Source organism: Phacochoerus africanus, chromosome 8 (genome assembly GCF_016906955.1).
Source record: "Phacochoerus africanus isolate WHEZ1 chromosome 8, ROS_Pafr_v1, whole genome shotgun sequence".
Lineage (NCBI taxonomy): Eukaryota > Metazoa > Chordata > Mammalia > Artiodactyla > Suidae > Phacochoerus > Phacochoerus africanus.
Genome location: NC_062551.1, coordinates 119,904,266 through 119,918,768, shown reverse-complemented (window position 1 = coordinate 119,918,768; position 14,503 = coordinate 119,904,266). Strand labels below are relative to the sequence as shown.

Genomic DNA, 14,503 nt, shown 5'->3' with positions numbered 1-14,503 from the left:
AAAAGCTCTGCTTATTCAATTTATGTTCACTACAACTAGGACTGAGAGTTAATATGATGAATGGCCAAAGAAAATTCAAAATGATCTTGAGACTGGAACTCTGGCCTGAAATCAATGGGAAAGCTTTGCATTTTTAGGGTAAAACAATCAATTACGGAGATGGAGAATGGAAGAAACTGGCTCGGATGAAAAAAAAAAAAAACCTGAAGTTTTATGGAAAAAACAAAACAAAACAAGACCTGGGAGGTTTAGTGAATTATCAGTTTGATTTGAGCCAGCACCCAGTGCTGCTGCTAAAATCACAGGTAGGATTTTTGGAAGGGTGAGTTGTATGCCAGGAGCCTACCATATACTATTCTTTGTACTGGTGGGCAGAAAAATTAGCAGCCTGTATGATGAGGAATTACAAATTATGTCCCCAAGGACTACCTGTGGAGACCATTGAGTTTGGCATGGACAGGGTGGTGTGATGCCTGCTTTTAAATATTCAAAGAGCTTCTGTGGGGATGTAAGTGTGCACTGTTCTGGAAAGCAGTGCACAGTGTTTGGTTAAGGACAGAGAGGTGGAGGTGGGTCCTGCTGAGTGGGGCTTTCCACCAGTTCCAGTGTCCAGCAATGCCTGCTGGAGGGAAAGGGCGTGCCCTGTGCCACCAGAAGCATCAGGAAGGTGACTGGCGAATGTTAGGAACATCTTCAACAAGACTTTGCCATGTTTTCAAGGCTAGGATTCTATTTTGTATTGTAACTCAAAAGTGCTTTGGAATTCCTGTGGTGGCTCAGCAGTAAGGAAGCTGACTAGTATCCATAAGGATGCAGGTTCTATCCCTGGACTTGCTCAGTAGGCTAATGATCCAGCGTTGCCAAGAGCTGAGGTGTAGGTCGCAGATACGGTTCAGATCCCGAGTTGCTGTGGCTGTGGTGTAAGCCGGCAGCTGTAGCTCCGATTTGACCCCCAGACTGGGAACTTTCCTATGCCACTGGTGTGGCTCTAAAAAGAAAAAAAGAAAAGAAAAGAAAAAGTGCTTCAATGACCCTCCAGATAATTATGCTGAGTAAAAAAAGCGAACTCCTAAAGGTCACATGCTGTGTATGCTACCATTTATACAACAATGTTGAAACCACAGAGGTATAAAAATGAAGAAGAGATGAATGGTTGCCAGGGATTTGGGGGGGGGGGGCTTGGAATAGGAGGGAAGCGCTATCAGAGCCCCTCCTGGTGACGGATATAGTCTGACTCTTGACTTTCCCCAAATTTCAATATTTTGATTTGTGATATTACAGCACAGCATTGCAAGATGTTACCTTTGGAGAAAACTGGGTAAAGATTACATAGGATCTCTATGTATTACTTCTAAAAATTACATGTGCATCTACAATTATCTCAAAAATAAAAATTAACCCAAAAATAATAAGAGAAAAAGCTCTTCATATCTCACCCACATGTGGGACATCTTACTGGGGTCACATGGCAGTGACATGCCAGGCACCATGACCAGAGGACTCATGGAAACTCCTCTCCTCCCCTCTGCAACCAGCCAGAACTTCCTGGCGCAGCTGGCACTGTGGGAGCCCCTGCTTAGCTCTCCTGGGTGACCATGCCTTCATCTCAAACCAGTATGTCAAAGATTTCCTGCTAACCAACCCCACTTTCCAACTTTTCGACTCCTGTTAGAAGCAGTGCCATGTTCCTCGCTGCCCAGATTCAAAACTTGGAATCAGGAGCTTTGATTCCCGATTTTATTTTTCTACATCTGGAAACCCAATCCCGGGAAGCTATTCCTCAAAATGTCTCCACATTTGCATCATTCTTTGTCTGTTGCAATTCTTAGCCAGGCCTCTTCACCTCGGAGCTTCGATACTGTGCTAGCCCCCAGCTTCCCATCCCTGTCGATTTCTCCCCACCCTAATGCCATCCCACACACTACGCGTTACTTCTCATCATCTTACTGTCCTAATAAGAAATTTTGAGCAGAGTGTGTGTGTGTGTGTGTGTGTGTGCGCGCGCGCGTGCGTGCTTTCCACTTTGTGGAAAAGAAAGAGCATGTCTCTCTAAGATGTGTAAGAGAATGTGTGTGTGTGTGGACTGGGGTCTCTGGCCAGCTCCAAATAGGACAAAGGAAGTCTAGAGATCTGTGACCAGCAACCTGGGACTCAACTGGAAGCATAAAATTCAGTGGGGGTGACAGAAAAATCCAGAGACAGCAGATTTCTGTACAGAAACCCAGAGAGGGCAGATTTCATGACGACATTGGGAGACCTGTACATAGGGAATAATGACCTTCTGACAGGCTGCAAAATCACATCTTGTTGCCTTTCATGGAAGGAAAATGACGAATTATGAAAATAGAATGACATGGTTTCTCTAACCCAGGATTCCCTATTCCTGGAGACCACACAAGGAGGTGGAGTGCCCCAGAAGGGGATCCATACAGGTACAGAGAGACTGACTGTATTGGGGTGGATGAAAGGACAAGCTCTACAAGCTGAGTCACCTCACCCCAACTTATGAGACTTCCAGATGCATGAAGAGGGAAAAAAAAAATCCACACAGTGTGAAAAGTCATGCATGAGCCTCTGCTTCTTATCTCTAATGAGTAAGTTTGAAGATGGGTTTTTGTAGATAGAATGAAACATGTTACTGAAAACACTTTTTTCTTTCTTTTAAAAAGTAATTATTTGGCTGCAAATGCAGCCTCTTCTCCTCCAGCTATGAGACTCAAATACCTGTACATATTGCATAATGACCCTCTGGCAGGCTGCAAAATCACATCTTGCTGCCTTTCATGGAAGGAAAATGAAGAATTATGAAAATAGAATGACATGGTTTCTCTAACCTAGGATTCTCTATCCAGTCTGTGCCTATTTAAGGCAAAAATAATAGGATCTCATGGTTTCCGTGCTTTAGGTTCCAAGAAATCTCTTAGCCAAAAGGACCCCGTGGCTTTCCTGATTTTTGGTTTAATTTGAACTGGGAACACCTCTGTGGCCATGGTGCCCTATCTGTATGTTGAAGGAGGGGACTGACACTTTTTCCTTAAAACCTAAGGTTCCATGATGGCGCATCCACTGTCCAGTCATGGGGGCGAGGGGGAGTGTTGAGGCCACTGTATCGGTTTTGGAAAGAAGTGTTCTTATGAGAACTAAACTTAAGCTCTTGGAGTTCCTGTTGTGGAGAAGCAGAAACAAATCTGACTAGGAACCATGAAGTTGTGTGTTCCATCCCTGGCCTCCCTCAGTGGGTTAAGGATCTGGGGTTGCTGTGAGCTGTGATATAGGTCATAGATGCAGCTCGCATCTGGTGTTGATTTGGCTGTGGCTACAGTTCTGATTTGCCCTCTAGCCTGGGAACCTCCATACGCCACGCGGGTGGCTCTAAAAAGCAAAAAATTAAAAAATAAAATAAAATAAACTGAAGCTTTTATTAGAACTACACTTGGTGGCTACTGCCACTGTTGCCTTTCAGCCACTATCCCAGAACCAAGCACCCCTTGCAGGGTTAGGTGAGACTTTCATCTGATATTATAGGGAGTGGACAGGGGCTGCAGGCATCATCCACGTTCCCCTTTCTAACAAGGCCATACCTTGGCTCTGTTTTCTTGTCCTCATAGTGGCTGACCCAATATTGAACAGATGCTGGAGACCATTATGGACCTTCCTTTGGGAAAATGAAAGATGAAGAAAGAAACATGCACTGATCTGGCGTTGATGCCCCAAGTGACTGGGGAGGAGGCACATGCCCTGCCTCAGACTGAGGCCCAAAGGAGAGATGCCCAGGATCCCAAATGCTGCATGTACCACTCAGAGAAAGGAGGAGGGAGCATCATTCCTACAGACTCATTCTTCAGGGCTTTTACTTTTAAATTTTATGATTTTTCCACGGGTTTTTTTTTGTTTTGTTTTGTTTTTGTTTGTTTGTTTGTTTTATTTTAGGGCTGCACCTGCAACATACAGAAGTTCCCAGACCAAGGGTCCACTCAGAGCTACAGCTGCTGGCCTATACCACAGCCACAGCAACACAGGATCCCGAGCCACATCTTTGACCTACACTGCAGCTCACAGCAATGGTGGATCTTTAACCCACTGAGCAAGGCCAGGGATCAAACCCGAATCCTCACGGATACTAGTCAGGTTCGTTACCACTGAGCCACGATGGGAACACCTCCATGTTATTTAGAAGTGCAATAAAGATGTTCCTGTGTATTCCTTTTCTTGTGTTTATTTTCCTTGCAGAATGATTCTAAGGAAAAATGGACGGGATGCTGCTGAAACAGTGGAGGCTCTGAGCATCCCTCCCATCTACTGAGCAGACGCAGGTATTTCAGTTAGACATGCTTCCTTTCTCTCATCGCCTCTTTACCTTCCTAGCCTGTGGTCTCTCCTCTTACCCGTTCCTCTCTCTTTTCTCTTCTTCGTGCCTTTCTCTTCCTTCCCACTCCCATCACCCATATCTTGCCCTCTCTCTATTTCTTTTTTGGTGATAAGCAAAATGCAGTCACCTTTCCTTGTCATAAGTATAACTGCTAGGTTTTAGTTTCTTTGGGAAATAGGGCTGGTTGTTGGTGTTTTATCATGACCATAATGAAGACAGTTTTTCCTGCGAAATCTCCCATCTCCCCAGCTTTTAGGGTCCTCGAGACTGTGCACAGAGCCCAGGCGAGGGAATAGCTTCCAGATGAACATAAAGGTTAAGGGAAGGCTTCCAGCAGAAGGAAGGAAAAACACAGAAAACACTGAAACAGGATATGAGATATAAATCTTCCCTCAGCCTGGCGAAATCAACCTGATAGGCCCAGCATTCCACTCAGCTTGTAAGGTCACCTACAGCAGTTTGTAAATAGAGCCATATCCATTTTCCATAGACAACAAAGCCAAATTGATGAAGGAGAGGGGGAGGAGGAAGAAAAGATATTCAGTCTCCTAAGAGAAACCATGGCTGCTGTTTCTATTATAAAATGGGGCAGGGGAGGATTCTGTCATCAGAATTACCGAGAAAAAGGAAACTGAGAGGAAGATGGAGGGGTCAACCCCAGCACCTAGACCCAGGGGGTTCCATGCCAATGCCATCCACAGGGGAAGGGCCCTCGTGCCCACACCAGGGCACCATCACTCAGTCTCCGGGAAGTCTGGAAGGAAGATACAGCCTCAACTAGATCTATCTTGGTCACAAAGTCAAACCAAGACTGAGTGCTCCTGACATAGAGTAGAGTCCTCGGGAAGTGGGCCACATGAGAGGTAAGGCCAAAGCATGTGACTCACTAAAAGCCCGGGACTGGTGCCTGGCAGCCTTGGCACACTGCCAGAGTGGGCGTGGCCAGGAACCCAGGGGTGGGGAAAGTCAGGGATGACTACAGGTTCTGCTGGGACCCCGGGAAGCTGTGTCCGTTCTGTGACCTGTTGAAGTCAAGTGAAAATCCCCACCCAGGCCCTCAACACCCTTCCCACCTGCCCCTGTAGCTACCAGAGTCACTGTGATCTCACCCTCAGAGCTGACTACACTGCAGCCTGGGTCCATGTGCATCACTTAGGATGGGACCTCTTCTGACTTCCTCCAAACCCCACATCCAGACAGGTCCCTCAGGGCCCCACCTGAGAATCCAGAGAGGACCACCATGCCAGAGCCCCACTCAGTATCTAGCACCCCTCAAGTGAGCTACAGGCTGGATCTTCCTTCTCAGAGCAGCATCAGAGTGTGGGGACTCAGAGCCAAGGCACAGCCAGGCAGAAACATGCCAAGATGGGGCAGGATGTGTGGGTGGGGGGTTGGGGAGGATTACATAGATTGTTGTAACCAAGCACTACTCCTAAATTATAAGATGGGGATAACATTATGTACCTTAGAGTAGTCCTATGTTGATTAAAGGTGATAATGCTTGAAAAGCACCTACTACCTTGGTAAATTTTTAACAAATACTGTTCACTTTTTCTTTTTTTTCTTTTTTTAGGGCTGCACATGCAGCATATGGAAATTCCCACGCTAGGGGGCAATTTAGAGCTGCAGCTGCTTGCTTACAGCACCAGTCACATGGGATCTGGGCTATGCCTGTGATCTACACCACAGCTCACAGCAACACCAGATCCTTAACCAACTAAGCAAGGCTATGGATCGAACCCACAACATCATGGATACTAGTAGGGTTCTTAACCAGCTGAGCCACAATGGGGACTCCCATATTAGTTACTTTCATAATTGAAGGCAGAATTGAAAGGCATTCTCAAATTCTTCATCTATACATAAAAACATGCATGTATATACCTATACAACATATAAGTATGTACTTAAGTAACTGAACATGTTAAACATGAAATATAGCAGGTAAGATTAATATTCTATCCATGGCATAATGTGTTCCTTTGTTGTTGTTTTTTTTTTTTTTTTTTGCCCCACCACAGCATGTGGAATTTCCCAGGCCAGGAAACAACCCACACCACAGCAGCAACCTGAGCCACTGCAATGACAATGCTAGGTCCTTAACCCACTGCACCACCAGGAAACTCTTACGGCACTCTTAATTAAATGTTAAAAAGCAGAGAGACCAAAACCATTTAATTCAAGCATAAGACAAAAAATAAAAATGCATTAAAAATTTATATCTTGGCTATTGTGAATACTGCTGCAATGAACATGCGAGTGCATGTGTCTTTTTCAAGGAAAGTTTTGTCCAGATATATACCCAAGAGTAGGATTGCTGGGTCATATAGTAGTTCTATGCATAGTTTTCTAAGGCACCTCCATACTGTTCTCCATAGTGGTTGTACCAGCTTACACTCCCACCAACAGTGCAGGAGGGTTCCCTTTTCTCCACACCCTCTCCAGCATTATGGAAAAAATAAAAATCATTATATAAATAAATAAATAATAAAAATGTATAAGCTCTTTGCTATGTGAGTGTGTCTTTTAGATCTGTAACATAGTAGCCCTTTTCGTACTACGATGGGGCGGGAACAAAGCTGACTAGGACTTCTTGCTGCAAAACCATCTCCGAGGAGGAAACAAAATGAGAGAAGTGTGTGATCTGCAGACTGAATAAAATGTTCAACCATCATCTCTTACCTTGGACCCAATGAGAGTGTACAGCCACTGAATGGTTTCATTGTGGTTGATTACTCCATTCATCCCATCCACATACAACATAATCTGGCCCAAAGCTACAGAAGAGAAGAGAAAAAGGAGCAAGGAGATGTTATAGTTTTATATATAAATATAACCTCCAATGACCATAACGTCACGTGAGATTTTCAAACCTGAAGCACACAGTACGGTGAGAATGAAAATTGAAGAGAATCTCTGAGCTCTGAAATGAGCAAAATCTCACTGCAGAAAGTGGTGACCACTCCAGAAGAAAAAAGGGCTATTCCTAGAAGATGCAATTAAGGCACCCAATCCAGTGATTGTTGTTTCTCTGTGCCTTGATGTATAAAGGCACATTTTTATGTTTCTGTATCTGTCTAGTCCCAGACAGGGCAACGATACCCATGAGATGGTGTCTGGGTCGCAGTCTCCCACTGGGGCCAAGAAGGTGCATGCAGTTTCTAAAAGCCACCTGTCTCATGCCCTAGTCTGCAGTCAGGTGGGTCCTGGATGCTAAGGAACCAACCTGAGCTAAGACAGCAGGTAAATATGTATCTAAAGATCAGTTGTAATTCCTTTTAAAGATTTTCATTTTTTAAAATGTCAGAAATCACATAAAAAATGTGTTGATACCAAGTCCTAATTTTTTTCCATTAAGTATTATAAAGTGTCATTTTTTTTATTTCTCCTATACGTAATTTTTTTTCTACTGTACAGCATGGTTACCCAGTTACACATACATGTATACATTCTTTTCTCTCACATTATCATGCTCCATCATAAGTGACTAGACATAGTTCCCAGTGCTACACAGCAGGATCTCATTGAAGTAAGTCAGAAAGAAAAAGACAAATACCATATGATATCACATATCTGGAATTAATATACAGCACAAATGAACCTTTCTACAGAAAAGAAAATCATGGACTTGGAGAATAGACTTGTGGTTGCCAAGATGGAGGGGGAGGGAGTGGGATGGATTGGGAGTTTGGGGTTAATAGATACAGACCAAGTCCTAAATTCTTTTTTTTTTTTTGTCTTTTTTGCCTTTTCTAGGGCCACTCCCGTGGCATATGGAGGTTCCCAGGCTAGGGATCTAATCAGAGCTGTTGCTACCAGCCTACTCCACAGCCACAGCAATGTGCGATCCGAGCCGCATCTGCAACCTACACCACAGCTCACAGCAACGCCAGATCCTGAACCCACTGAGCAAGGCCAGGGATCCAACCCGCCACCTCATGGTTCCTAGTCGGATTCGTTAACCACTGTGCCAGGACGGGAACTCCCCAAGTCCTAAATTGTTAAAGAAAATACAGTATCCACAAATTGTCAATATTCACCAAAAAAAGAAAAAAGAAAAAAAAAACAAGCCATGAAATAACTTTTTTAAAACAAATGCTAACTTTTATTATCTTTCAGTTCCCTTAGTATCAAAATAATTTGGATTCTAGATAATGAACAAAGAGAAGCTATTTACTCTAAATAAATAAGCTTCCTCAAACCACGTCTGACTTCCCAAAATTAATTAGCATGGCACTGACATTTTTAGGCAATATTTTATTTTCTGCTAATAATAGGGTATCTCATTTTAGAAAACTGAAAGAGGTGTGAAGTGAAAATAACTCATAATCTCGTATTTTAAAGAATCATTTTTAATATGTTGACATATTTTCGCACATTCTATTATGCTGTACACACACACACACACACACATACACAACCTTCTAGATAGGTTACAGTAAAGAGTCCAGATGAAATGGTGTTGACCGAAAAGAGCAAAGTACAAAATAGTGAGTATCCACTAATTCCAAGCATACAAATATGTGTTATGTTAGAAAACTCATTATTATTCTATCCAACAAAAGATCAAATAATAAAACCACATAATCCTTCTAAGAAAAAAATATGCTCCTAAATATGTAAATACTCAAAATTTTAAACAATTAACTGGAACATATCCTTGATGCAATAAGCAACATATTTTTGGAAATACCAGATTCATGTTCTATTTGGTGGTGAAACACTGGAGATACTCATTTTAAAATCAAGAATAATTTTAAAATGATGTCCATTGACTCCATGATTATGTCATACCGTGCTACAGAGTTTTAGGCAAATTTTTTTTTTTTGGTCTTTTTGTCTTTTCGAGGGCTGCATCCATGGCATATGGAAGTTCCCAGGATAGAGGTCCACTCAGAGCTGTAGCTGCCGGCCTACACCAGAGCCACAGCAACGAGGGATCCGAACCACGTCTGAAATCCACACCACCGCTCACAGCAACGCCAGATCCTGAACCAACTGAGCAAGGCCAGGGATTGAACCCGCATCCTCATGGTTCCTAGTCGGATTTGTTAACCACTGAGCCACGACAAGAACTCCAGTTTTAGGCAAATTTAATAAGACATGAAAAATGAGAGACAGGCTGCCTGCAAATGAATACATAATACTGAAATTATTTGCAAAAAAATACTATGGATCCAATAAAAATCCATCTACAGAATTTATAATGAAGAGGTCAGCATTACAACCACTCTCTCACTTTAATGAGAAATAAGTATGTAACACACAAAGTAAATCAAAATTTGATACAAAAATATATAAGATAAATGAATATATGACAGCAAGTTATAAAAAAGGCTTAAATGATTTATTGTATAAATAATTCATACAAATTGACAAGAAAATACTAAATGCCAATAGAAAAAAAAGCCAAAAGCATTTCATAAGAGATGAAAAGCTGTTTTATAATAACAGATGTTCATTCTCACTATAATAAAAATGTACATTAAAACATGTGAGAAAAAGAATATATATATAGATGAGACTGGATTGCTTTGTTGTACAGCAGAAATTGCTAGAACATTGCAAATCAACTGTAACAGAAAAATTAAAATCTTTAAAAAAAAAAAAAAGTAATGAGTTTTCTGTTGTGGCTCAGTGGGTTAAGGACCTGACTAGTATTCGTGAGGACGTGGGTTCAATCCCTGGCTCCATGGGTTAAAGATCCAGCATTGCTTCAAGCTTTGGTGTGGGTCACAGATGTGGCTCGGATCCTGCATTGCTGTGGCTGTGGTGTAGGTCAGCAGCTGCAGCTCAGAATAGACCCCTAGCCGGGAACTTCCATGTGCCATAGATGAGGCCACTAAAAAAAAAAAAAAGAGGTAGCATTTTCACTTAAGTTATCAAAGATTTTTTTTTAAATAAATGATTAGGTATCAATTGCAGGAGAGGTTCTACAAGTAACTTCATATATTCCTGGTGTCAGAGCAAACTGCTACATGTCTTGTTAGGCTACTGAGTGCTGTAATTGTTTTTAAAATAGTTACTTACCATTTAGTGCTTACAGTATCCCAAATTCTTAGGGAGGACTTTAAATGTGTTATTAACACAACAGCCCTGCCATAAGGTCGGTTTGATTACTTTACCCCCATCTGACAGAGGCAAAAACTGAGGCTTTGAAAAGTAATGTGTCCTCAAACCCATCAGTACCAAATGGCAGGGTCTCCTCCAGCCAGGGTAGGCAGGCTCCTCCTTGTCTGTACTCAGAGCCTAAAAGTCCTCTCTAAGCTCTTCCCCAGCCAATATGATGTCAGGAATCTATCTTAAGGAAATAACCCTAAGTGAAAAATAACCCTAAGTGAAAAAAAAAGGATAAAGCAAAGATACTCACTGAACTGTCATCTATAATATCAAAATTTCAACTGAAATCAGTTCTAGAATTTGGCATACACAGTAATTTACCAAAGCTATGCCCTAAACTGTGAACTGCTTCTGATAAAATAATTTAAAAAATAGAAAATTAGAAACATTATATAATTCGGAGTTCCCGTCATGGCTCAGTGGTTAACAAACCCTGACTAGCATCCATGAGGATGTGGGTTCAATCCCTGGCCTCACGCAGTGGGTTAAGGATCTGGCTTTGCCATGAGCTGTGGTGTAGGCCAGCAGCTACAGCTCCAATTTGACTTCTAGCCTGGGAACCTCCATATTTCACTGGTGCAGCCCTAAAAGACGAAAGAAAAAAAGAAAGAAATATTATACAATTCAATAAAACACTAAAATCTCCAAGCAGAGAAGGAAAGGAAAATCCACGACATATTAAGCATTAGATATATGTTCTTCAGATGTATTTTTTTCCCTACTTTTTCCTGTTTTCCCTATTTTTCATTATGAGCATATTGTTATTTCTATAACAGGAAAGTAAACAAATATACAAAAAGGAACCAAATAAGACTGTATGTTAAGTGCTTTCCTTGGCTTTCAGAATTTTTTTGACTAGTCCATTCCTCTCAGCACACCCCTCCCTCCTTCAAAAAGACACAACCCCCACTTCTTGGAAGAGTTCAAAGAATTTGACACATTTTGCCCCATTTTCCCTTTCCTCTTTTCTTTCCTCCTCTCCCTTCCAAAACGAACTGGAAAATCTATAGGGAAGAGTTTGCACCACACTCCTTTTCCCATTTGTGGTCCACTGCTGAAGCCCTAAGTCCAATGCAGATTTTAGCATCTTCTAAATCAGCCTAATGTCACAGCCTAATGAAGACTGTTCAGCCTCTGGAAAGCACATCCCTTGGGGGACCTTGCACCCTAAGGCTGAAAAGCCAGGTATGAAGGTCTCCTCCGGAACTGCTCAGGGCCTCTGGCACTGCAGAAAGTCCAGCAAGCCAGGACACAGCTGCAAAGGGGAGTCAAAGTAAGAATTTCTGTAAGTTTTCTATGATCTGTTTCGCTCAAGGGTCTATTAACTGCCCACTATGGAGGAAGAAAGTCACAAGAAAGTCCATGTCTAGTGAAATTCGAGTTTCTGATCACACTGTTTCATCACAATATTGTGATAGTCAATAGCTTTGGGGCTCTATCTTTTGCAGTCCAGTCCAGCCAAAGCACTCCTTCCTGCAAAACCCACTGCAGACACAAGATGGCGCTAAATAGATTTAAGTGGGTTAAATCCACTAGGCTTCCACAACCAAAAAAGCACTAATCTAATGAGAGCCTATGGGGGGCGGAAAGAGAGAGATGTCCTGGGTTACAGGAACCATGAAAATTAATGATTTCCATTTTTAAGAAGGTTGAGGAGGATCAGAATGCAGAGAGAGTGGTGGGTAATGACAGCACAGGTCTGAAAAGAGATCAGGGCATGCTACTCATGGAATTTACTCAGGCATGTTAATTAATTTTCCATGCTTCAGGTTTGCCATCTCAAAAATAAGATAGTAATACTGCGGTACCTGTTTTACAGGGGTGTTGTAGGAACTGAGTTAGAACAATGCCTGACTCAGAGCAAGTGCTCAATAAATGTTATTCACATCAACTGCATTGCCAAAGTGCCATATCAATTATCTACTAACTGAAGCACTCAACCCAGACTCTCCAAGACACAAAGTGGGGGAGTGAGCCAAAGTCACAAATATTTTCTTCCAAAAATTTTTAGTTTTATTTTTTATAGGTAAGTACATGCTCCATTTTGAGATTTTTTTTAAATAAATTGTGGTTTAGATTGATGTTCTTTTTTTCACATAAATGCCCATTTGATCTAATATTGTTTTTTGAAGCAACTATCCTATCTTTAACTGCTTTTGCAAATTTGCCAAAAATCAATTGGCTATGTTTGCACAGGTCTATTTCTAGATTCTTGTTTCTGTTCCGTAAATCCATCTGCCTATTCCTTTGCCAATAATACCACACTAACTTAATTATCATGGCTTCATAAGATATCTTAAAATCCTACAGCTGCAGTTTTCCTTTTCAAAATTGTTTTGGCTATTCTTGTTCTTTGCTTTTTACATATAAATTAAAGAAGCAATTTTTACATATCTACAAAAAAAATTCTTACAAGTATAATGGGAAATGCATTTAAATCTACAGATAAATTTTGGGAGAATGGACTGCATTAGTATATTCATTCTTATAATCCATGTGTGATCCTACCGTGTCATAATTTACATCCTCTCCATTTGCATCTGTTTTAACTAAAGATTCTGCGTATGTGTTCTTGCTAAATTTGTAAGTATTTTATATTTCCCTGAGCTACTGGAAATATTTTTAAAACTACTCCATTCCCAACTGTTTATTACCAATATATAGAGATTTAAAAAACCTCTTTTTTGTTTTAATTTTGTATCATGTAACTGTGTTAACTTTATTAATTCTAGGCATTCTTGGGTTATGTTTTTGCAGATTCTATGATGTTTTCTACATAGACAATAATGCTGTCTATGACCTAGAACAATTTTACTTATTCCTTCCCAATCTATATTCTCCCCTATCCTGTATTCCCCCCCCCTTGCCTTATTGCTCTGGTTAAGTATAAATGTTCAATAAATGTAGGTAAGAGTGGACAACTTTGCCTTTTCTCAATACTAGGGGAAAAGCATATAGTCTTTCACCATTAATTATAATGTTAGCTATAGGTTTTTGTACATTTTCCTTTATCAAGGTGAAGGGGATCCCCTCAACGTCTTGTTTTTTTAAAAGTTTTTTTTTTTTTAATCATAAAGGGATGCTGAATTTTGTTAAATATTTTTTTCTACGTCAACCGGTATTATCAAGTGATTTTTCTTCAAATTGTTAATGTGGTGGGTTATACAGAGAGAATTTTTTTTTTCTTTTTAGAGCTGTACCTGGGGTATGTGGAAGTTCACAGGCTAGGGGTTGAATCAGAGCTGTAACTGCCGACCTACGCCACAGCCACAACAATGCAGGGTCTGAGCCACGTCTATGACCCATACCCCAGTTCGCTGCATCTGTAACCCACTGAGATCATGGATCGAACCCACATTCTCATGGATACTAGTTGGATTGGTAACCCGCTGAGCCACAATGGGAACTCCCGGAATGAATTTCAAATATTGAACCAGTCTTGCATTACCTTTGGACCATGGAGCTTTATTCTTTCTATATACTGCTAGATTTGATTTGGTATTTTGCTGAGGATTGTGACATCTTTGTTCATGAGACATACTGGTCTGTAGTATCCTGATTCTGTCTTGTTTCATATCATGGGAATGCTCGCCTTGCTAAATGAGTTGGGAAGCATTCCCTCCTCTTCTGTTTTCTGGAAGAGATTATGTAAAACTGATTTTATTTTGTCTTTAAATGTTTGGCAGAATTACCAGGAAACCATCTGGGCCTAGAGATTCTTTTTTTCAGAAAATTATTAACTGCAAATCAAATGTAATAGTCATAGTTAATAATAGTTATAGGAATAAGACTAGTCAGATTATCTATTTCAAACTGGGTGAGTTTTGGTAGTTTGTGGTTTTTAGGGAATTGGTCCATTTCATCTAAGTATCAATTTTATTTACTTAGCATTGTTCAGAGTATTCTCTTATTACTCATTTAATGTCTGTGGAGTCTGTCATTGATACCACTCTTTCATTAAAGATTTAGCAATTAGTGTCTTTCTTTGTCATTACTGCTTGTCACTTTTCAAAG

The 14,503-nt window shown here is 41.0% G+C and overlaps 1 protein-coding gene across 6 annotated transcripts in view; it reads right to left on the bottom strand.

Moving 5' to 3' along the window:
* Nucleotides 1-14,503, bottom strand: part of FHOD3 (formin homology 2 domain containing 3) — a 556,170-nt gene that overhangs the window by 235,842 nt on the left and 305,825 nt on the right. For all 6 annotated transcript variants that reach the window (XM_047794147.1, XM_047794143.1, XM_047794144.1 and 3 more), the window contains exon 6: nt 7,052-7,146. In XM_047794147.1, the coding sequence (XP_047650103.1) occupies nt 7,052-7,146 (95 nt within the window). The remainder of the gene's footprint in view (nt 1-7,051; nt 7,147-14,503) is intronic.